This window comes from Thunnus maccoyii, chromosome 23 (genome assembly GCF_910596095.1).
Source record: "Thunnus maccoyii chromosome 23, fThuMac1.1, whole genome shotgun sequence".
In the NCBI taxonomy this organism is placed as follows: domain Eukaryota; kingdom Metazoa; phylum Chordata; class Actinopteri; order Scombriformes; family Scombridae; genus Thunnus; species Thunnus maccoyii.
In genome coordinates this window covers 3,579,395-3,604,925 of record NC_056555.1, presented here as the reverse complement: position 1 = coordinate 3,604,925, position 25,531 = coordinate 3,579,395, and the positions used below count along the sequence as shown (strand labels likewise).

The window sequence follows — 25,531 nt, the reverse complement described above, 5'->3', positions numbered from 1 at the left end:
TCTCAATCAGGGTTTAGGGTCACATGGCAGCGGATCTGGGCTCTCTGTCTCGCTCCTATGTCTCGCTCTGTACAGGAGGATAAGGCCACGCAGCATTTATAAAACTCTTTTTAACCATCAGAGCTGTGCTGTTGCCCAGCCCACCACCACACACACATACACGCATACACACACAAACTCATCATAAAAAACAAGATGTTTGATGGAACAGGAGGATCCAGTCAGACCTTCAGGTGGAATAAAAGCTCTCAGCCTCCCTAACCTCTCATCATCTTGTCTGATTTCTCTTTTCTCACTGTAGTCTAATATGTATGTGTTTCTTAAAGACTCTGAGAACAGCTACACACTGAGCTGTGGAGTGCCCGTCCAGTCTGGTAAATCTCCTCAGAAGAGGAATGCCACCACTGCCTTACCCACCTGTGCAGGTACGGTATGCCAAGCGTGACAGGAAATGCGGTATTCAGTGTAAATGAATCGTCTCTAACCTGTCAACACAGTTACTGTACAGCAGGATAAGAAGCACAGTACCTTTTATATTTTGCCAGTTTCAGATTTCCCCTTCAAATATTCATGCATCTGTAGGGCTACTATCAACCACACACTGCTGTAAGATGATCTATGAGAGTCTCTGACTAAGAAGTTCTTTCCAGTACACTCTGCACGAGAAAAAATTGCAAATTTGATCCAAAGTTATCAAATTACTTAGAACTTAAACTAAATTGTTGATACCACACAGCCAGTAACAAGAGACGATTTCAAGAAAACCAAGGGAAAAAGTATTCACTCAGCACTGCAGAGATCAGGGTTCATTTTCCATTCTTCCAGCAGTGCTCACAGGTGTGAAGCCAATAAGGGACCATGTCCTTGTCTCTGCAGAAACGACTCTCTGTTGGCTTATTTTGGAGCCTTTGCAGATGGAAGTAGATTGAACATCTGTGTGTGATACACCCAAGCAGCAGCAACCACAGCTTGAAAGTGAAGCAAATGCGGAAGTACCTTAAAGTGCAATACCACTGACAGTCGCTAGATGATGGCTCCAAAAAATCCCTGACTCCAATAGACTCCCATTCAAAAAGCATCAATAAATTTCAAAAAATATTTTAATTTTTCATACATTATGGTTTCAATCTCTAAATTCAGACCCTCTAATTAGTGTGCTGGTGGTCGTTTTGGAAATTATTGCTCCATTAGTAAGATTCGATACTTATAGTAGCTTTGATGTCATGTTGGCCATGTTGGCGTTGATTGACAGCTGTGATTGACAGTTCACTCCCTGGCTCTGGGACTCGCACTGAGTCAGACTATTGTCACAGTATATCACTAAGTTTAATGTTATTTGATACACAGTTTAGCTAAATTAGCTAACGTTAGCCCAGGTGTGCACCACTCGGTGTACCCAGTAAGCTAGTGTTAGCTTTGGTCCGGGGCGTGGTAGCGGGGCGTGTTTCCAGAGTGTGAGCGCCAACAGTTAGCTACAACTCTCAGTTTCAAACCAGCTCCAATGCAAACCAACAGGTGACATCACAACGTGCTACGTCCATCTTTATGTACAGTCTTTGGTCACACCCCTACTGTCAGGTTAAAAGAGGCATTGGAGGTGTATTACTTTATAGTAAATATAGTTTCATCTGAATTTTTCGCAGGAAGCAAAAAATGTTCTTTTGCATAATCACTTGAGAAAGGACAAACATAATATGGTTTCTCATCTGTCAAAAATGTACATTTTTGCACCTGTTGGCACTACATAATATTATGATTAACAGTCTTGTGTTTCTTTCTGCTGTGTATGTAAATAAGACACTCTGGCCCCGCCCATCAAACAGAAGGCCAGGTTCAAGATCAAAGATGCCAAGTGTCACCTGAGACCCCGCAACAAGGAGAAACACAGAGATTCATCCAAGCAGAACCTGCAAGGTAAAGAACATCTCACACAAAGTGTCATTCTGGATTACCAACACCCCAGCTCTGTGTTTAGGAGGCCTCCTTTACACACACTACCACTTATAATCCCTGTTTCAACTAAAAGGTGAGAAACTGCATCTTCACCTTATCACTGTCCTTCTCCATCTCCTCCTCATCATTCTTCACTTTTGTTTTTGTACCGGGAAGGTGGCCAGTTCCCCTGCACCGACGACTGCCAGGTGACTTTTGTCAACCTCAAGTGTGATTCATCCAAGAAACGCCGGCGAGGACGCAAATCTCCTTCAAAAGAAGTTTCCCACATCACGGCTGAATTTGAGATGGAGATGAAGGAAGAGGAAGTCTCAGGTGTGTGTTTTGTTGAACTCCACTCAGAATCAAATAGTAAACATGCATACAGTTTAAAATATGAATTCATTCTATATTGAATAGTGTATGATGGAACTGATAAAATGTCAATGTCATGTTTTTCAAGCTGGAAAGATGGCAGTTAATGTTAAAAACATCATTAATCTCAAAAATGGCGATAGAAATTCTGTTGTAGTACCAAACCATATAGAGAATACAATATGATATACATAATAGAAACACGACACATCATGAGTTATATCAGGATATAATCTTTGAAGGAACAAAAGAAAGAATCAGTTTGTCTTTGTATCAGAGTTTGTTTGTCTTAAGATGAACACATTTTTTGCCTTAGACTCCTGTAATGTGGACTGTGTGCGGGAGAAGATGAAGCAAAAGCTGCAGAGCGCCATGCGGACACTCAGGAAGTCCATCAACAAACAGCAGTTCTACATCCAGTTCTCTGGGACTGAGTATGAGGTGGCACAGAAACCATCCAGGGTACCAGAAGGCACTGAGGTCTGCAGCACGGGACAAGTCCTGCGAGATGGAAAGTGTGGTAAGATTGGAGTTTACTAGTAGTGAGTGGGTGTCATAGTATTAGTGCCCTCTCATAAAGAGGAAGATGAGCAGGAGCCACAGAAAGTATTCCCTCAAAGCACTGACATCTGTCTTCCTCCTCAGTGAGTTGTAGTGTGGGGACGTTTTACAGCGGGGAGCAGGAACAGTGTGTCCAGTGTCCTCCTGGTACGTACCAGGACATGGTGGGTCAGCTGTCCTGTGAACCATGTCCAAGCACCGAAGGACAGGGCATCGCTGGCGCCAAGAATGTGTCTCAGTGTGGAGGTAACTAAACACCCAATCATTACACCGATAGTCTCTCAAAAAGCTCCAAACTTTAAAGAAAAAGTCCCAAACCTTACACCTGTAGTGCAGATTACATAGTAGTTTCCCCTTTGGGGATCAATAAAGTGTATCTATCTATCTAGAAAGAAAATTCTTTGTAATTTGTAATGGCTGAAAAGGGGACGGTATTTTATTCTTATTGTGAATTTCCTCTGAAAGTTGCTGCAGCAGTGCACCAGTAATCCTGTACAGTAAAATAAGTAATTCCTACATTGACATTATGCTTGTTTAAACATATTAGGTTGGCGCCACCTTGTGGAAATTAAAGCAAGTGTGAGTTTGAGCTACACCACAAGAGAGCACCAAAGACCTGTGTTACTGTATTCAGTTTTTGAGATCTTAATAGTCAGAAAAATATTTACCCACAGATGAACAAATTCTCACATTTGTTAATTAGCTTAATGAGCTGAAACAGTTGGAATCAGTGTTATATAGAGAGAAATGAAGGGCGTAGATAAAGTTAAAATCAAATCAATAACAGAGAAGTGGAAAACAATGAGGAGATTTTCCTCTGTCCTCCCCTCAGGTCAGTGTCCAGCAGGTCATTTCTCTGCTGACGGTTTCCGTCCATGCCAGCCGTGCACGCTGGGCTCCTACCAGCCAGAACCAGGCCGCGTCCTCTGCTTCCCCTGTGGAGGAGGACTCATGACCAAGTATGAAGGATCCGTCTCCTTCAGGGACTGTGAGGCTAAAGGTGAGGCTTTATGTTCATGTGTCAAACACTGTGCATCTCTCTGTGTCTCCTGTATGTCAGTATATACAGTTTCTGTTAATAGTTTCTATGCACACCATCAAATAAACACTGTGGTATTTATCACAATACCCAAAATGACAGACATGTATTTCAGAGACTAAACCCACCTATCTTAACTACTGCATAGTGGCATATAACATCCATACTGGAATATTCTATAGACTGACAAAGCTTGACATCCCCCTATGTAATATCTAAACTATGTTAATTTAACATGCTGGCATTTGCAATGACACAAGCCATTTGTCAGCAGTTTCATTGTTAATGTTGGCATAAAGTCATGTGCAGATGTGTATGCAATGGCAATTTGCACAAGTAGATTACAAAGTCATCTGTACAGGGTTTAGTGCTTTGTTAGTATGCATGTTCTGTAATCCAGGCGTGAATAATATCACAGCTATGTGATGCATCTTTTAGACAGCCTGCTGTTTGTTTTTTTATCTTCATTCAGTTCATACTGTGTGTGTGTGTGTGTTCACTGATTTCTTCCTGATCCTCCTCAGTGCACTGTGCTCCTGGACATTACTACAACTCCAGTACCCACCGCTGCATCCGCTGCCCAGCAGGAACCTACCAGTCTGAGTTTGGCCAGAACTACTGCATCACCTGCCCTGGGAACACCACCACTGACTTTGATGGTGCCACCAACGTCTCCCACTGCAAAAGTAACGCTGCTCTACATTCATATTTCACCTGCTTCTAAAGTATTTATATGAGATCCTTATCTAGACTGACAGTGGAATAGGCTTCAGTGTGTAAACCCACAGAATGATTTATCAGAATGATGATCATTTAAGCCAGAGTTGCTGATGTATTGCATCTTGTTGTATTGTAAGGTGTTTCTATTATTTTGCCCACAGACCAGCTGTGTGGAGGTGAGCTGGGGGAGTACACAGGATACATCGAGTCTCCTAACTACCCTGGAGACTACCCATCCAATGTGGACTGTGTCTGGACCATCAACCCACCACACAAGAGGCGGATTCTCATTGTGGTACCAGAGATCTTCCTCCCCATCGAGGATGAGTGTGGAGACGTGCTGGTCATGAGGAAGAGTGGTAAACACAGACTTCAATTCATAAGTTCATTTTTTACCAGTTTACTAATGCAACTTATGATTAATACATTACCAACATTAAAAAAACGAAAATGAATGAACTAAAACTCAAAGTCTAGCTATAAGGCCCTTTATGTCCCTCACTGTGCAACAGTGCTTATTTTTTTCCTAACATGTGTGTTCCTGTGTGTGGCATTAGGTTTTGATTAAATATTAACCTCTGTATTTACGTCAATGAGGCATCTTATCCCTTTGTTTTCCCGCAACAATCCTTTGTTACGCATGATTAACCATGCAAGAATGACACTAATGATGCTGTCACATCATGCACATTAATTTTCTTCCAGCTGTGGTACGGATTATAAAGTGAGAACTGCACCACAGTTTGATGATCTCAGATAAGCTCATATATGTGGATTCAATTACAATTTCTTGATTGTTTTAGATTCATTTTTCAATTTTTGGGCAACCTGCTATCAAACTGCCAGCTTAAATCTGACTTTAAGAAGTCTGAGAACTCTGATCCATTCATTTCAACGCAGCTGACTGCTGAGCTGTCTACCAGTGCTGAACTCCCTCTAAAACAGTAACCTGTCGTGTGTCCTCCCAGCCCTGCCCACCTCCATCACCACCTACGAGACGTGTCAGACCTATGAGCGGCCAATCGCCTTCACCTCTCGCTCTCGCAAGCTCTGGATCCAGTTCAAGTCCAACGAGGGAAACAGTGGCAAAGGGTTCCAAGTTCCTTATGTCACCTATGATGGTGAGTCAGCTTCAACAATTTTACACATAAGTGAAATCCGGATTGTAAAATTCATATTTTTTATTTAAGAAAAGTGACGTGAATTTGCCTTCATTTAACTAGACTCATGTAAAGTAAGCTTACAGCTGTTTGTCACCTCATCATTTCACCTTGTTGTGTTCCAGAGGACTACCAGCAGCTGATAGAGGACATAGTGAGAGATGGCAGGCTCTACGCCTCAGAGAACCACCAGGAAATACTGAAGGTATGATCTTACATAGTATACATGATAGAAATATAGATTGGAAAGTTGATCCAAAGGGCTGATACTAATTGTCCCCCGTGTCCTCGCCGCAGGACAAGAAGCTGATAAAGGCCCTGTTCGACGTGCTGGCCCACCCCCAGAACTACTTCAGGTACACAGCACAGGAGTCCAAAGAGATGTTCCCTCGCTCCTTCATCAAGCTGCTGCGCTCCAAAGTCACCAGGTTCCTACGGCCGTACAAATAGACGGAGCCTCTCCACCGCCCTGTTCAAGACCCCCGTCATCCTGCGTCATTCCAAACCTAACCTCCAAACCCAGACCCAACCCCCCCCCCCCTCTACTTCTCCCCTGCCTCTGTCAGCACATTGATGTACCAGTTCTATGACTAACTGTCTTCTTTTCCTGTGTTTGTCCTCAGTCCTGTTTGTCACATGATGCCTTTCCTCATCTTTGACTCCTTTAACTAGTAACACATCATTAATTGATCCCCTCCCCTCCAGTAACGCTGCTCTCTCTATAAGGTTTGACCGATATGGGTTTTCAAAGGCCAGTGCCAATATTTTTATAATGTAGCAGAATATACATTACATGATATATTGTGTGTATATATTGTTTCCTTCAATTTGATCATTTTTATACCAAACATTTACAGGTATTGAGTGTTTTTCATCCCAGTTTGGGATGACGATGGTAGAATTCCACCTACTACATATCCTAGGTCAGTTAAGGTGCAATATCTGACAGTTTTGGTCTTGCAGGTTCAAACTGGATATTGAATTGCTGATTTCAATATTTTTCAGCAGCCTCAAAAGAAAATATAAAAGACTACAGAGGTGTTGCTACTCAGAAAACTTACAATAGCATACAAAGTTAAGTAAATTCTATTGTAAGGGAAATTATAGTAGCTGTTAGAATTTATTAGCATTTTTTTTATTGAACAACAAATAAAGTCAGTACATTTTCCAAACAAAACACAATCTTATTATTTAATAAAAGGCCAGTATCAGCAAACCAATATATCAGTCAAACCCTATTTCTGCACACCATCTACTAAATCTCCATCTCTCCCAAACCATCCCCCAGATTTCTGCACCTTCTTCCTTTCACTCCTCTCGTTTAATTTTGCTCTGCTTTGTTTTCCGTGTTGTTTTTATGTTTTTGTAATATTTATACTGAACATGTCAGAACTTGCAGAAGCCCACATCACAGATGTTATAGATAGATGTACAAACGTGCAAGACAAGTATGTTTGTGTGGACATGCACAGGTGTACATGCATGATGTGTTAGGATGTACAGGCCCACACAGTGTACATGGATGTATCCTGAATTGGATTTCTATATTTGCCCCCCCACCCACCCAATGTGCACGAGACAGAGATGAGAAAACAATCTGTGCACTTAAAACACATTTAAACATGGAAAATGAAAGAAATGTTAAAGAGGGGTGCTTTAGCCATTGGAGCACAAGGAAAGATTAAATGGGGTGAATCAGAAAGTCTATATTGTAATTTTTTTTAAATAAAAAAAAAAAAGATATATAACAAGATGAGATAAACTACCTGCAAGTAACAGATTGTTACTTTAGAGAGAAATGTATGTGATGTAACTAATATTTGGAACGTTAATTGCACTTGAATTTTATATTTTAAACTGTAGGAAAAAAAAAGATCTAAGTTACGTATTTGTTACCTTTTTTGTGTTGTTTGAAATTTGCCACGTTTGGCATGGAGGAGAGAGAAAAACCCTCTTATTGCTCCCACTCTGTAGCTCGCAGTTACCCCAAATCTCTGTTACTGCAGCTTCAAGCCCCATCCACACACACACACACACACACATGAGGAGAACATGTAGGATGAAGCTTCAACATCTCAAAACCTGAGGCTGTACGTTAAACTAACGCACACAGAGAAAAGACAGCGTATGCATGGGATCATTCAAACTTTCCACCACCTCTACAGTTTCAGTGTTTTCATCGCCCAGTGCTGCTTCATGCCCTCGAATATCTCCTATAGCTGCCAGAGAGAGGAAGCACCTCCATAATGGCTTCTTGTATGATGGCACTACATACATACTACTATATACCTGTTTCTAAACAACTACTTAAAATATCTGCTTTCACCCAGATGCAATCTCTTTCCATTAAATAGGAAGTATGGTGGGTATACTATGCTTTTCTTTTATAACCCAACTAAATGTTTCTGTGTCATTCCCATTGGTACTAATATGTCTATGAAATCCTTTTACCACGTATTGAAGATGGACGCTATATCTGCACAATGCGACTGGAGTTGAGAATCTTGTATGTTGTGACTGGAGTGTTGGTCTGAAGGTGAATGTAGTGGCAGGGACACAGTCTGAATAAGAGGCATCTCCCGTCTGAGTGTCTGTGTGTCCGTAGCACTTGCAACTTCAACTGTAAGCCAGTGAACTAGATCTCTTTGTTATTTTGTTCCAAAAGAAAAAGAAAAAGAAAAAACAAGCTTCCCCCTGACAGAATATAAAAATGCATTTAATTGCGGTTTAGCTCATGTAATATCCCTCACTGGTGTTACAGCTTCTAGTCTTTGTGCTGGGCACAAGGAAGATGAGGAAGTCTCAGTGCTACTTTAAAGCCCACAGATTTTAGATTAAAGAGCCATACTGGAGGTTTTGCATGTTTTAGCCCATTAACTGCAAATTGCATGCACTGTTATGTATTTTCCAAACAAGAGGTTTTTAGGTTTGTTACCTTCCAAGCAGCCATTGTTTTCAGTTCACTGCGGTACACCAGTACCAGCACACAGAAAACCAATTTGAGGAAACTTGCAGCTTATTTAAGTAAATGATACATCACAGTGAACAATTAGTTCATTTCTTTGCAACAGCTTAACTGTTTTTGTTTGGTATTTTGTGTGATTGGTGTGTTTCATGGTATACTAAGATTCAACACTTTTTGGTTTGGCTGTTAAACAGCAACTTTTTAAATCAAGCCCATAGAGCCATTGGCCAAAGCCTCCACTAGGCTTAAAGTATAATGTCAATGGTTTTCTATATTTTCTTTCCTGCTAATAAATACTCAAATACTTCCTGACTTCCCTACTCTGTGGCTCTCAGTCCCAAGCCCATTGGTTCCAACTGAAGATGTAACTCTTTAAAAACAGCTTTATAGGCTTAATAATTCCCTAAAACAGCTGGTCACTGTAGTTTTTAGCAATTGTCACTGAAAGAGAAGGTAATAGTGCATTTACTGGGGACTATTTTAATCCACATTTGCTGCTCTAGTGAGTATTTCTGGCAGCAGGACGGTGTATGTGGGACTGAGTCAGAATAAACTACAGTGTGTGTGTTTCATGGTAATGAAGGAACATGTCATCCAGTGCAACAGTTCAGATCATTGATGTGTTTTTAATTTTGGACAACACACAATACTTCTTAGCAGATCAATTAAAACAAATATAAAGAATATTACCAGACTTGGACAGATTTTATGAAACACACCCTCCGCACTACCCAGCTGCACACTGTCCTGGCTGTCAGTGTATTATTGCACAAGCATAATAATCTACCTTTAAACTCATTAAAGCCTGATCTGACTTGTTTTTCTGCAGAACATATTCAGAACATCCAGTGATTTTATCATAGCGTCTCCATGTTCTGAGCACAGTGTTGCTACATTGCTTGCATCTCTCCACGGCAACAAATTTTTACTTATCACTTCATTTAATCAAACTGTGGTTGGCATTTTAGTAACTGCTAGTCAGGATTACAGTAGAGAGCACCACATGATAACTAAGAATAGTTTTTGTCCTCTGGATTTGATGTTGCAACACCAACGTGAAATGCATTTCAGCCATAAACTTTGAAATATAGTATGTTGGAATATCCTTGAACATACCATCAATACAAGTTATGAAAATTCTCACACAACAACCTAAATGTAACACAAAATAAAAGTGACTAAATGTTCCTAGTGATGGGTTTTTCAAGTCTCTGCACGTTGATTTTCACTGTGTATTGAAATGAAACCAATGGCTAGAAGGCACAAAATCAATCAAAAAAACTTGCGCTTGAGAAAAACGGTTTTCAGTCCTTTTAAGTATACACAGTTTGTAATTAATGGGCTGAAGCAGGGAAAAACACAGGTATGGTCCTGCATAGCACTGAGCTCATCCCAGAATAAGATATTAAAAGATAAACATATTTTTAAAGGCATTAGCTGATATAAATAATCACCCCCCTAAGACAGATATATTTGGAAATTAACTTTTCAGCCACAACCTTAAATATCAGTGAGGTCAGTGCTTATTCTCACTGGATCATCATTTAATTTCCCAAAAGAAAATCATACTGTCGTTAGGCGTTGTTCAGGCCTCGCCAAATAGCTGCCACACAGACATGTTATGGTACGGCCTGCTTCCTGTTTGAGGTGGACACTGTTCAATATGAGTGTTATGAAAAAAATGATATGAACTGCTCTAAAATTTATAATTGACTGTTTTTTTCCTGAGAATGTATTCTATTGTGAATGGATGGGTGCATGTTGTGTGTGCGTGTGTGTGTGTATGAGAGTCTGAGGATGATAGTGTGTGTGTAATTCTGTGTGTGTGTGAGCAGTGAGTTTTTGTGCCGGGCGCCTGTGATAGAAAAAGAGACTGTGTATGTTTGTATGTACTTTAGTCCATTTTGTAGAGGAATAATTTTAACGTTTGTGTTAGTCGGTTGTACCCAAAGAGAGAAACTGTAACGCAGTGTTGTGCCATTGTTTGGTCCATGAAACTCCAGTACTGAACAAATTAAATAAAACAGTAGCAGAAAAAAGACCGGAGTCGTCTCCCTTTTGTGTGTCCATGTTGAATCTTCTCATCTGCAGTAAAACAGGCTCAGAAAAGCCCTTGGAAAGTCTTGTATCTGCTCATTATATCTCTTATCTTTCCTCAGACGTGGCTGTATGGCTGCCGTTACACACAACCAGCCTAAAGTACGCTTCCGGAAAATTTAGCTGACGCTGCTAATATTGTTCTTATCTTCAAGCCACATAATCTGTGCAGCAGATCTGGATGCTACATCAGAAACACTCATCATCATCCACACTGGGATGATTTTTTTTTTTCATTCAAATTCTCTTTCTTTGTCAGGTTTTACTTAGAAGGTGAAGAGAAGTGAGATACTTGGATTTTCTGTGGACTCGAACCGTTAAAACCTTTCTACAAAGCCTTTCAAGGTGAGAATTGGAACAATAAGAATAATGAATCCCCCAAAATTAGTAATTAGTCATTATTAGCCCACAAACTGACTGGACTGTAAGATATGAGTTTATATTATATACAACTGCATTCAGAGGTAATTAACCCACCTTAACTTTGATAAACCTTTTATAACCCATTTGAAATGCTCCTTTAGTTACTCTGTTTTCAGAATATCCACGCGCTGCCTGTGCACGCTCACCTAGAAACTTAATTTTACAAAGTGTGTTTTCAGGTGTTGAGGAGAACTGCTGCATATGTGACAAAAAATGTATAAAACCTTTTGTGTGAAACTGGATAAATTGCCTCAAGTGATGTTACTTGAGTCAGCGTCAGTTGGGGTTGAAGACTACAAGTTTGAAAAGTAAAAAAACTCATTGGTGTGGAGTCAGATAGAAGTGAGGTTAGCAGACCTTTGTAGCTGCTCCTCATCTCTGCTGGAGGCTAGCAGCTCCAGGCTACATTAGCCGCAGCTAGCATTACACATCTGAATCTCCAAACTGAACCGTCAACGGTTGAGTTGCAATTTAGACACCAGGTTTTAACAAAGGAGAAGAATTTGTCTGGATCTGCTGCATCAATTTTGATACTTCTTTTTTGACTGTCCATTGTGAGTCTGACAATGCTAGATCAGATGGAGCAGTCTTTTAAAGGGGACATATTATGCTTTATTTGGTCTTTTGTTATTTATATACTGTTCTGATATCTATGTCAAACATGGTCTAAGTTCTAAAACTTAAGGTTAACATGTGTAAAAAAAACTCCCTGAAAGTCAAAAGTCAGGGCTTCAATCTGCTCTGAAGGCTTTGTTTGCCATGTTTTCTTTATTTTACTCTACCTGACGTCAGCCCATAAACAGCCATCTGTCCTGTAGCCTTGGTTGCTAAGGTTGTTGCTAAGGTTTTCCCATGTGTTGTTTGCATTGTCCACCCTCTTATTTCAGATCGGATTTCAGCTCAAACATCTTTACTCGAAATGTCAAAAATGTCGACTTTGAGAAGTTGACATTTTGAGTAAAGAACAAGAAAAAGAAATGAAATCCAAATACTACTGTTTGTGGATGTAGTCAGACAGACAGGCTGAACTGAGGGGCTGCATAAAGGAGCAATATATATAAAATATATGCAAAGATATTCCAGTAGAGCCCTAGAATAAAGATATAGACATGGAATTGTGCATGATATGTCCCCCAATGATGGTTAAGAGTTTTAGTCGCCAGATCTTAACAATGACACATGTATTTGTTCAAGTATTAGACTGTGGTTTAGAGCAGGAGTTCATATATTTCACATGTCAGAAATCTTCTTTCTGTTTGCTTACTGGGAAACTCATGTTTGTCAAAATCTGAGACACATGGATCTGATTTTTACAAAATTTGGGGACAAAATGCATCTGACTGCTTGCATTTAAACATCCACAGTGACACTGTGGATCCACAACTGTTAATTTGTAACAAAAAGGTGACATATTTGCTCCTTGCCTCCTTCCAGTCTGTACAAAAATCAGCATACTTGGAAATCTCCAGTATTTTTTCTTCCTTCAGAAGCAAACATTTGCTGTTATTTGTTTGCGTCAAGTATAAAAAAGCAGCTTCCGTAGAGCAACACAATCCATCACAGCGTGACACCTGCATTTGCTTTGGTCAAAGTTTGTTTTAGCGTTTGTCATTGTTGCCTGAGCTGAGTGTTTTCATATCACTGCTGCATTACATTACGTTTTTCTCCCTGTCAATCAGCTGACACCGTCAGGAAGAAGAGGTGACGTGTTTTGCAGGAAACAAACACGTCACCTTACTAACTTATCTGACGCATCCATGTCTTCTTATTTGAGGAGTCTTTTTTGGAACAGCAGTTAATTTCATGCTAATCTGACACTGAAACGTTTGTATTTTTTTAAAACGACCACAAAATAATTACAGATTATAAAATAATCAAGGGAAGTCCCAGATGTAAATGGCCTCTGAATGACAGTGGAAGTCTTCTTTAATGATGGAGTTCACAGCCTGTTTAGAATATTACTGTAACTCCTCAACTGCTCTGCTGTTGGTCATTAATCATATTTGACAGGCAGATCTGATATTTCCTACGTGATCTTTCCAGGACGTCCAATCAGCAGCCAGCATCTGCAGGCAAATGCAACTGTGCCAGATGCTGAGATTACTCTCCCTTCACTATCTTGTTGCCTTTCCTCCATCAGTCGCTCTGCTGAAAGTTCACTGAATATGATGTGATAAAGACCGAACATGCACTGACTTTGTGACAAAACTGTGACAGAAGCAGATCAGTTTGCCTTAATTACAGATTGATCTGGTGCCACATGGGGAGTGTGGAAAAATACCATTATTTATCTTTTTATGTTTATTTATTCCATTACACATCTTCACTTACTCTGTTTTCAGAATATTAACACTCTTCCCGTGCACGCTCATCTGCTTACAGTAGGTAAAGTGAAATTCATTCATTTCCAGAACTTTATGTATTCTGATGCATTAGAAGGAAAAAATGACCGTAGTGCAGATGTTTCAACACTACTGTGTCTTCTTTAGAGTGAAAATGGAAAAAGACATAAAGCAAATAAATATACGATCAGCCTAGAATAGGTGTACGTGTCACTGGTTGAACAGGATTATAAATCTATGTTATAAAGGATCCAACATGTTGCCAGAGCCAGTGTGCAAGTGCAATATCCCACAATCACATTTATAATTACAACAGAATCAAAAAAACACAGGTTGATTTTTTTTTTTTTTTTTGGCCACTTGGGGGCAGCAGAAACAAGCTTTAAAACATTATTATCACCATTTTAATGTTGATATCAACTTTCTAGCTAACGGTAGTTTATTCACACATCCAGCAGACAGAGAGCAACATTAAAGTAAATACAAGGAGTTTTTAACTTGTTATTAAAACATCTCATCATCTGGAAGATTGGTTATTTCTATACATTTAATCTAAATGCCTGCTGCCACCCGGTATGATTCCCCACAAAATCAGATGTAATAATTTACAGCATGCAGACCAGAAGAGCCAGTGTTTACATTACATGTAGCATGAGGGAGTATAAAGATGCTGCTAGGACGAGGGGACACTTCTCTTCCTTTGATAACGTAGTAAGTAAAGTTAGACTTGTCATTTCTTAAAAAATGACGAGAGAGCAAGCTGCAAGCACAAGAGGCCCAATGTCTTTAATGTATTTTGTTGTCTTAAATGCAATTTTACTCACAGTATATACTGTTTTTTATTTATATTTCTTTTGATCATGTCTTGTATGTTTGACATAGATTCAAAAGAGAATGGAAAAAATGCAGCAGTGCAATATAAACATACTACATTACAAGTAAATGTCCTGCATTGAAAATTAATTTAAGTAAAAGTAAGTAAATATTATTAGGAAAATATATTTAAAGCATCAAAAGTAAAATACAGAGAAATGTCCTCCGGTAGTGTTATACTACTATATATTGCACTATCTGATTATTATAATTTTGTTTCTAACAGTTTTATATAAAGTTGGGTAGTTTCATCCTTAACATTGCTTCATATTTTATTAACTCACATACAGAACTTTAGTGGCAAAATTTCAGCATATTTACAACATGTATGCTGCTGCTGCTGCAACTTTCAAAAGACTTCATGGTGTATTTTTCTACTGTTACATACATGTGAGAAGTATTTGATGTTTGAAGAGTTAGAATATTAGATCACAGCAGAGAAACTGTGCACCTTGTAGACTGAGCTGGCAGCCAGGAGACAGTGTTAAGTGCTCTCTCATGTCAGAATGAACTGTAGCCAACCCTGCAGGTACAGATGGAGAGAGTACTGATTGATTTCTGTTCAGCAGATTAGAATTGTTTTTTTTGTTTTTTTTTTACAAACTGACCACATTTAACCAGCAGGTGGCACACTCACCCCAACATGCTACTATGGAAGCTTCCACTAAGTTGCTGGTTATGGATGCATGTGTTTGAGCTCCAGATTGTGGTCTATTTGTTTAGCTCATTACCAGCCTAAATCCCAGTCCAATTACCTGCGGATAAACAGGAGCAGAGGTGGTGATACGCTGTAATGCTGTAATTTAACTGATTATCCTTTACACAGCCAATAAATGATGGAGAGTCAATTCTTTTTTCATTTCAGCAGAAAGATTTAACAGGCAGCAGGATCAGTGGGTCTGAGCTTAACAAGGTTTACTAATACAAGACAGTTTATTGATCTGTTTGGTTCTTCACATGTCTGTTTCCTTCTTATGATCTGTTAATGGTGTGTTCATCCTTTAACTTTTTCTCAAATTAAGAATATCCCTCTGTCTCTCTCTCTAGAGTCTCTCAGTAGTTTGAGACAGAAAAGGCAGATTCAAGCACAAACATCAAGAAAATGACACCTGACTCAAGAAAACCCGTGAAAAAAGTTGACTTGTATGTGAAACAAGTAAGAAATTACACCACTGCATTGACAGAATCCTCAGAAAATATCAATTCAAATATCAATAATAAACTGAAGGACATGTTGAGGTTTTTATACTCTATGTCCATACAGAGATATTATAGGAACAACAAAGACTAGAGCTGAAATAATTATTCAATTCATCGCTCCACAGGAACAGTTTTGATGAGCAATTAGTCATTTTTTAAGCAACTATTTTCAAATGTTAAAATATTTTCTGGTGCTTTTGTTCCTGTATGATAGTGAACTGATTACATTTGGAGTTTAGACTGTTTACTGGACAAAACAAGCTGTTTGAAAATGTCAGCTTGGGAATGAAGAATTTGTGATGTCATTTTATAAACCAAACAACGGAGAAAATATTTCTCAGATTAACTGATAATCAAAATATTTATCAATCCAGCCTGTTTTAAGAATGAACCAACCTTTCAAAGACTGACTCTTTTATTGGTAGTATTTCATATAACAGGAAGTGGCTTGCCCTCACTTACACATCTTTACTCATATATACATGACACTGAAGTCCCATCCAGCACCATAACTACTGACCACTGAGGTCACCAAGGTCAAATCTTCCTGTAGTTTGCAGGAATGCAGGAGGCTGAACGGCATTAAGAGAAATTTATACTATTTTATACTACTTTATACTTCAACTCCACCAGAGAGAAATATTGTCTTTTTGACTCCACTGCATTTATTGTACAGCTGTAGGATTTACTTTGGAGGTGCAAATAAATAATTTGATATTATAATTAAATAATAAATACATATAATTATAATTGTACAATTTAAAGTAAATGATCTCTTGTGATACTGTTGTACTTCTACTTCTGCAACAATTTGAATGCAGAGCTTTGACTTGTAATAGAGAACTTTTACCTTGAGGTTTATACTTTGACTTTAAATCCACCTCTGCTCACATACATGTTTCTCTTCTTGTTCCTTCACTGTGATGTTTGAGCTTCACTGTGTAGACTGATGTATGTGCAGAGTGACACCAGCAGACTGCTGGAGGAGGAAACTACGCTGAGAATGAATTTATCAGTGAAGTCCAGCATTTAAACTTCTGAAATGAACAATAATATATCATTATAATATTTATTGTCAGAAAACCATATCAGACACAAATGATCATGCAAAGCAGAGTAGTTTCTATATAAAACTGGTCTGGAGGTCAATAAATAAATACATAAAAGTAAACAGATGAATTTAGGATTATGATTGAATTTTATTCTTGGCAGTGTGAGAACTGGAATATAAATCTAACAGAATAAATCGTCTAAATATGTGGACAAAATGTTTACAGACTTCTTAGTTATATATTTCTTGGAGGTGGTGGTGGGGTTGCAATGTGGGAGGGGGGGAGGGGGGGGGGGGGACTGGACTGGGGGCTTAAATCGTGGACACGGCCCTGGTGGTCCAAGTAGAAGCCTTATAATGAAACCAGCGTGAATTTTGTGTCTGTGTGACCGGGGATGAGCTCTGTAGACCTCCCTTCTCTGCTCCTCCTCACTGCACCGCACACCGGGAGATACGGTGGGCAGGACTGATCTAAGAGAGAGAGAGAGAGAGAGAGAGAGAGAGAGAGAGAGAGAGAGAGAGAGAGAGAGAGAGAGAGAGAGAGAGAGAGAGAGAGAGAGAGAGAGGAGGATCTCTCCACGACGCTCCTCCGGTGCACCACGGGGTGCGCATTCAAACTGACCAGCGCGTCTCTCTCGCAGCGCAGACACCTTCCTCCTCTCTCCACATCCATCATCACCGCGCAGAGCAGCCCTGCAGCTGACCACACAACAGCCGGTAAGTTGACTCCTCTTTATGTTTTTAGGTGCATTTATACAAAGGTGTCCACTCATGCATGCAAGAACCGGAGCAGAGATATGCGTTAAACCCGCTCCGCGCTGCGTATTCCCGGGTTAATCTCAGCTCTGGACCTGTTTTCTGTCACATGTGAAGGAGGGAGGGAGGGGGGGGGCTCAGTGGTCGCTTGACTAGTCTGGATTTTAATAAAGGCATGCATTCAAGTCCCCCCCCACCCCGACATAACACTTACCAGCAGGGCTCACCGGAACGCTTTTATGGTAGATCAGATTTCAGTAGCACCACATCCAAAGGGCAAAGTCTCAGGGTACAGTACAGGGTGCAGAGACTCAGTGGAGCTTCAAAACACCCCGCATGTCTGAGAAAGAGACAGTCGGAGCAGCCTGTGGGACCAAATGGCTGCAAAGTTTTTTATTAGTTCAGTTACACACAGAGGGCAGACTGCAGAATCAGCTCTCATGAGTGGAGGGAAACTTCTGCAAAATGTGCGAGAAGCTGATAATTCTCAGGAGCTCTTAAGATAATTCAACTGCAAGGATTTAATATCTGGCTTTTAATTAAAGAGTTACAGTTGGTAAAACTCTGCCTGCACACTAATTACTTAAAACAATTTGTTTGTGGGTGATTAAAACGTGAATTAAGCCAGATTAAAACAGTTATCAAAGTAAATATAGTAAAAAGGGGAATTTTATATGTTCCAAAAAACCTTCTGTTCTGATTATTTGTGCATAATTTTTCCACATTGGTTGGAATATGTCTCATATTTTTCACTTCAGATGGAATCACCCTATAGTTTGTGGATTCTGCATATTTCACACAGCTGTGGATCCAAATTAGACCAACACACAAAGATCTCCAGGCTATACTGCGCGTATAAAACAGATACAGTAACTCAGCGCCACACTCAGATGCACTTTAATTTTCTGTGTGTGTCCATATGTAGCCGAAAACGAGCGAATAAGCAGAGAAGATTGGCTCACAGTCTAATGTGACGGCCGCTTGTTAAATACGAGAATGTGCCCGAGAGGAGAGAGCATCAATCAGACAGCTTCTCTTATGTTTCTGCATTTATCAACCTCTCCACAGCCGCACCAGCATCCAGCATCCAGTACAGCACGCTCACACTGTTGCTGCCAGAGGCTTCTCTTCTCCTCTCTTCTCCTCTCTTCTCTTCTCTTCTCTTCTCTTCTCTTCTCTTCTCTTCTCTTCTCTTCTCTTCTCAATTGTTGGTTAGAAAACAGGCTAAGGGGGGCCCTTATGTGATTCAGGGGCCCCTAAGCTGTTCCCTCTGTGATTGCCACTAACATTTCTTGACACAGAGTCAAAGGACTCGGTCATTCATGTCAATAACAGACACTGATAGAGGAGGGCTTGAGATTCTGCTTACAGAAGCGCAAAAAGTCTACAGTTTGACTTTCAGGTGGCGGATTGGGTCAGATGAATACTGCCTGTTGACGTGTTCGCACATTAAAAAATAATGCACGTTAGATAAACATTTCCATTTGGATGTTTCAGTGCTGAACCTGAATTAAATGCTCTTGCTCTTGAATATGATTTTTTTAAAAGCTATCATTGTGGATGTGTGGATAGAGTTGTGTCAACACTCTATACCAGAAGAAAAGTGATTGTAATATATTTCCTCTGGCCAGTAGCACACACCCTCATGCTCTGAAAAAATGATTTCACATAAAGACAACTCTATAGATTATATCGGTCAGGCTTTACAATAGACTCAATGCCACGTTTTTGTTTTTTTTTTCTACTCCATGAGGATCTCACAGAGAAGACAAAAAGCATGAGAGAATGATTTTTCACAGGGGATATAAGCCTCGTATGCCTGAAGGCCTGTGAGCGTATGAAACAGATGCTTCAGACTCTAGTGGCTTCTTTTGTGACCCATCTCTCACAAAAATATAGTGATATTCTTTCATTCCATGCAGATAGTACTGCAGAGTGTAATCTGCTCTTTTAAAAAACAGAAGCTTGTGTATACTGAACTTATAACAATGTTGTATTTTGTCATGCATTAATAAAACTAATATAATTAGATACATCTGGAGTTATAGCTGAGACTTACTGATGTAACTGTGGTTTATGAAGTGCATCTTTGCTGCTGAGGTTGAGTGTCAGTCACCTTTGACATGGTTTGTAACATGTTTGGCACACGTACTCTATATATGAGTGTTTATTCTTGGTATCTTCTGATGAGGATTCTAATTTGAACCGCAGTTTCATCTCTAACTCGTTCACTTCCTCCGATCACCAGCTGTTCTGCATCTGGATGACTGAAGGCTTCAGTCTGCTCGCTTGTACAACATGTCACGTAGAGCTGCGACGATTAGTCGATTAATCAATTAGTTGCCAACTGTTGAATTAATCAGCAACCGTTTTGATAATCGATTCATCATTTTGATTCATATTTTAAGAAAAAAAAAAAGATCTGGTTCCAGCTTCTGAAATATGAGAAGCTGGAACCTCCTCCTGCTCCATCTGCCTCTCTTATTTCTCTCCTGTGGCTTATGCGTGTTTGCAGTCTCGAAGTAATGACTCCTACAAATGTGGATAATGACGTACACATACATGGCTAGCCACCGCATAAAGTGGTATTTGTTGATTTATTTGTTTCGGAAAGTTATAAAAATTGGATTCAGGACATCATTTGATTTAGACATTAAGTTCTTTATTTAACACAAACAGGCTGTCTATAAGCATCTGATGGAACATTTCAATTTGAATTCATGTAGTTTTCTACACTGGCCGCACTTAATCTTCATTGTGTATTTGGCTCTCAGTGCTGAAACACATCTGAACCACAGCAGGATGTTTCATTCTAGATCCAGGTCCAAATATCCAGATCTCTGAGCTCAGAGGCTTAGAAATGTCTTCCCAAATAATTTTGTCTCTTTTGCTCTTTTTTTTATTTGCACTGGCGAAAACATAAGGTCAACATCACATAAGGTTAGCAGGCTTCTCATTTCATCAGCAGGTTTAACCGGATCACATAACAAACATGTAATCATGTAACAGCCACGACAAGAAGTACAGATACATTAAAAGGAGTCTGTACAGTAAATCTGTTATTTTTAGCTGTTACATATGTTGAAAGCTTAAACTAAATGGATTCAATAAAATATCTGAAAGGATTTAAATGTGATAAATGGATTCAGATTTGATTAAAATTTGTGTGTGTGTGTATGTGTGTGTGTGCGTGTACTATGGCATCTTCAGGTAAAATTTTCAGACGGTCATAAGAAATGAAATAGAACTTATGTTTACTCCAGATAGAATGAAAGTGACATTTGTGTAGAAAGTAAACAGAGGCTGCTGTTAAAGTTAAGCTGAGGAAGGTGATGATGAGCATGTCCTGTGTAACCTACATTATCTGAAAAACCGCACATGAGCTCAATGTGTTATAATCTCCCAGCATCTGCTAATGCATGTTTCTGTCTCACACTGGCATGAATGTGAGGCGCTGTCACTGTCACATTCATGACAACAGAAACACATTGAAATATGCACGCCCAGGCCTGCACACACATCAACCTGGGTGCACGCGGAACGCACACATGTACTGTATGTGCTCCTGAAACACATACACTGAGCATGCTGGGATTTGCCCGTGACAAACAACCGCGGTCGGTGTGAAGTGTGAAGTGTGTATCTGTCACGTCAGTGTGCTGTCACCGTGTGAGGTTGCCGGGGAATGAGGAATCGAGATGGCACGCTGACATCGAACGGCAGTCGAGGCGGACTTTGCCAAACCCGCCTGTCCCCAAATTATCACCTCCGTCTCCCAGCATCCCCGTCATCTCAGCACCTCTAAGCAGCTCTGCTCTCTCCCAGCAGTCGCCAGAGCCTCCGAAAAATGAGCTGCAGAGATGAATGGGCGACACACACACACACACACACACACACACACACACACACAGGCCTCACACACCAGGGACAGACATTGAAAGGATTTTTATCAATTCTATTTATTCTTATATATTGTCTGAGCAAACATTCAAATAAAAAGAACACATTATGCATTACAGCACATACAGAAAAATACATTTGTAAATAATAAATCATTCAAGCTCTGGAACTACAACGTGCAGTCTGACATTATGCATAACAGCAGTTTTTCAAGGTGAAAATGTTCCGCTCAGGCTGCCTGTATGACTCCAATGTTAACATCAGGTTTAAACAATAAGTCACATGGGTCTGACTACCAAGATGGTTGCCTAGAACATATCTCCAGAAAATTTGCACATTTCCTCCTTTGAATTCGATCACTAAAGGCCTAATTTAGCCATCTAAAAGTGGTGTTCTTGTTTTTGTAATCACTTGGCGTAATTTTTGAAAACTGTTTTTTATCAATGGCTGCTACAATCTCGAAGTCTCGAACAGCTAAGCACGGGATGAACTATGCTAGCATGGCTAGTGGGACAATGCTGAAAGTTGTAGGAATGGCTAACCCCAACTCAAGAGCTCCAGTTATCGCATCAAATGCTCTCACAGAACTTTTGGAAAAAGCAGTGCAAGAGATGTCACAACTCAGCAACATTCTGGAGGAGGATGTTTCCTCAGTAAAAACCTCACAGGCTAAAGTTAGCATGGATATTACTGCTATTTTTGAGAGACTAAATGAGACAGACGGTCAGATAATGGACCTAGGGAGTGAGAATGGTCGGTTAAGCACTGAGCTGCTAAACACTTCTAAACAACGTGATGAGCTAGAGAGAGCAGTGCAAGATGCAGCGAACCGGGACAGACGACTCAACATGCGGCTAATGGGAGTTAAGGAACAGCTGGAGGGTGGCAAGCTGCTGGAGTATATCAGGCAGCTGGTTGCAGAGGTCCTAGCTAAGAATGAACTAGGCTAAGAATGAACTAACTAGCTAAGAATGAACTTAGCTAGGTCGCTGGCGCCCATTCCAGATGAGGACCGTCCTCTGAGACCTATCATCATGAGATTCCAAACATTTCTGGAACGTGAACGGGTGATAGCTGCAGTGAGAGAGAAATACAAGAACAAAACAGAAATAAAGTGGCATGGCAGGAGAATTTACTTTTTCCAGACGTGACCAAGGATGTGGCTGACAGGAGGAAGAAGTTTACCTAAGTTCGGAGGAAACTACTCACGATGGATATTCGCTACACACTGACCTTCCCCACTGTACTGTGGTTTTCATGGAAAGGGAAGCGGATGAGTTCTGAGGACCATCGCAAAGCACTGGAATTCATCACCAAAAAGAGCAAAGTATTATACCCAAGAACTCCTACTCTGATGGAGCGGTGACTATTTGAACTTGTTACTGACTGGGGCTCCTATCATATGAACAGCTGTCATCCGCAGCCATTTGATCACCTGCTCATTCTTTATTAGTGACTATCGGTGTGGGCTGATTTAAGTTTTAGATCATTAAGTGCCTTACTAAGGGCCAGAATCAGTGTACAGTCCTACTTGGACTATAGCCTGCTGAACTTGCCACCACTATCTCCTCCTGTCTTTATTTAGATGGGTGTATCTTTGCCCAGTGTACACCAATAATTTTTTGGTTATTGTATGTATTGGTTTCTCATGATGCTAGTAGTTAATGTTTATGTGTCTGAAAACAAGATGGAACATCTTTGGAACAGAGGGGCAAAAGTACATGGTCATTATGAAGATGGAAAGAACATGATGGAGAAAAAATATGAATAGTGATTTTAGGGTGATTTCATGGAATATTAAAGGAGCTCAGAAGCCTGTTAAGCTAAAAAAAAAAAAGGTGTCAGCTCTATCTCAAATCACAACAGGCAGATGTTGCATTCATACAAGAAACACATCGGACAAATTTAGAAACTGCCAAATTCAAGAGAAACTGGGTCGGCCAAGTATTTAGTAGTTCATTTAATTGTAAGAAATGAGGAGCGGCAATACTTGTGCATAAGGAATTAAACTTTGTATTGCTGAAAGAACACAGGGATAATGAAGGGAGGATTGTTAGTGGGTAGAGGATCAATCTCTAATATACAGTATATGCTCCAAGTCAGGAGGATGCAGATTTTTTTTTCCATTATGTTCCATTAAGTTAAGATTGTCTGGGCAGTTGAGAATAGACATATAATATTGGGCAGGGGCTTTAATCAGATTCTGGATGCTATAAAGGACAGGGCAATGTATTCTCGTAAAGTTCCAAAGGATAGACTTGCAATACATCAGCTTATAAAGAACCTGGGCCTGGTAGCCTGGTCTCCGATAATGGCCAGGGGCGTGGTCAACATGAACAGTTAAAGGCCCTAAATACAGGCCGGGGAGAAAACAAGGTTGGATAAACTCCTAGTGCCTGTTATATCATGTGCATGCCAGTTAAATAGTAGTTACCTGGATGTAACTCCAGTTCTATGAGTAGGTGCTACATGCAGAGGCCTCTAACGTAGGCTACATTTCCATCACTTTAATTTAATAAATTCAACAATATACTTGCTATTTTCACTCAAAGCCGATACAGAGAGGGAAGGGGGGTGGAGGAAACGCAATATCGCTTAGATATGGAGATTACAGTGCATATTTTATATGAGCATACATTTATGAGCATGCTACCACATGCTACAGCTAAGTGGTGCACTGCCGCCACATCGGAGTAAGTCGATTACTGTAATTACCGGTAATGCACTTTAACAGAGCAAACAGAAGCAGATCAGAAAACAAGGAGACTTCGTACTAAAATATGATTAAATATACTTATCAAACAATGAAAATTAGAAATAAAGGCCTCTCTCTAATATAAGCCTGCTTCCAATAAAAGCCTGGTACCCTTTGCAGTTGAGGTAAATAAAGGCCGCAGCCACTATTAGAGAAAATACGGTAGATTATCTTTTAGTATCCAAAAACATGATTGAGTCTATTATGGATAGTAGAACAGGGGTCACAGCATTAACAGACCGTGCTACAGTGGAGCTGTGCCTAACAATGGATAAGAGTGAGGAGTAGTAGGTGGAGACTTAATCTCAAGGCCCAACATTTAAACAATTATCTGAAGAACTTCAACAATTTTTTTTACTGAAAGGATATGTTCCATCTGGGAGACCTCCAAGACATTTATTAGGTACAAAATCATAGCCCATACATCAAAGCTGAAGAAAGAAAATAGGGAGAAAATCAGAAAACTTGGAAATTAAGTTATAGCAAAAGGAAAAAAAGTTTATCTGAAAAGTATAGTGAGACCTTATTGAAGCAGATATGTGATATTAAATATGTGTTAAATGAGATGTATAATAAGAAAGCTGAATTTGCCATATTTAGACTCAAAATGAATTGCTACGAAAGTGGAGAAAAGTCAGGAAAATTGCTGGCAAGACAGTTAAATCAAAAGGAAGCCACATACATTATATCAGGTATTAAGGATGAATCTGGACAAGTGGTGACTAAACCTCAGGAAATTAATCAAGTCTTTAAAAAGTTCTACTCACATCTGTATACGTCAAACACTTTTGTTAATACTAAAGAAAGGAATGCATGGTTTTCGAGGATTGATCTCCCTAGGCTGTCGACTAATCAAGTAGAAACTTTGGACGCTCCAATTACAGAGGATAAAGTTAGGAAAGCTATTAAATTAATGAAGTCAGGAAAGGCTCCTGGGTTAGATGGCTTCTCTGTTGAATATTATAAGAACTACATTGATATTCTGACACCTATCTTAACAAAGGTATATTCTGAGGCTACATTAACGGGTGAGTTACCCAGTACATTCAATCAGTCAGCAATTTCAGTGATCCTCAAAAAAGGGAAGGACCCACTTGATCCAACCAGCTACATGCAAAATACTAACTAAGGTATTGGCTACGGTGACCAGACTCCCTATTATGAGCGGTTGTCCCGAATCTGGAATCCTGTCCTGTTTCTCCTGAAAATTAGACTAAACCTGAGTTTTGATTAGTTATAGCCTAATTAAACATTAATTGCTGATTGTTGTGAAACATTCTTTTGGTGTTTCCCACAGACGGGGAAACCGTCGCCTACATGGATTATGGCTGGTGTAGTTTTTTTTAGCCGTGCACAGTAATTTACAACTACACATAGCAGCG

General features: G+C 39.9%; 2 protein-coding genes across 10 annotated transcripts in view; both read left to right on the top strand.

The window, feature by feature from the left end:
* Positions 1 to 10,780, top strand: part of scube1 (signal peptide, CUB domain, EGF-like 1) — a 124,544-nt gene extending 113,764 nt beyond the window's left edge. For all 9 annotated transcript variants that reach the window (XM_042403394.1, XM_042403393.1, XM_042403399.1 and 6 more), the window contains 11 exons: positions 327 to 425; positions 1,798 to 1,914; positions 2,110 to 2,268; positions 2,624 to 2,827; positions 2,953 to 3,114; positions 3,701 to 3,868; positions 4,432 to 4,593; positions 4,789 to 4,986; positions 5,596 to 5,748; positions 5,913 to 5,992; positions 6,085 to 10,780. In XM_042403394.1, the coding sequence (XP_042259328.1) occupies positions 327 to 425; positions 1,798 to 1,914; positions 2,110 to 2,268; positions 2,624 to 2,827; positions 2,953 to 3,114; positions 3,701 to 3,868; positions 4,432 to 4,593; positions 4,789 to 4,986; positions 5,596 to 5,748; positions 5,913 to 5,992; positions 6,085 to 6,237 (1,655 nt within the window). In that variant the 3' untranslated portion in view covers positions 6,238 to 10,780. The remainder of the gene's footprint in view (positions 1 to 326; positions 426 to 1,797; positions 1,915 to 2,109; positions 2,269 to 2,623; positions 2,828 to 2,952; positions 3,115 to 3,700; positions 3,869 to 4,431; positions 4,594 to 4,788; positions 4,987 to 5,595; positions 5,749 to 5,912; positions 5,993 to 6,084) is intronic.
* A 6,489-nt stretch (positions 10,781 to 17,269) lies between these two features.
* Positions 17,270 to 25,531, top strand: part of mpped1 (metallophosphoesterase domain containing 1) — a 94,917-nt gene continuing 86,655 nt past the window's right edge. The window contains exon 1 of the mRNA XM_042402854.1: positions 17,270 to 17,455. The gene's annotated coding sequence lies outside the window, so the exon portion shown is untranslated. The remainder of the gene's footprint in view (positions 17,456 to 25,531) is intronic.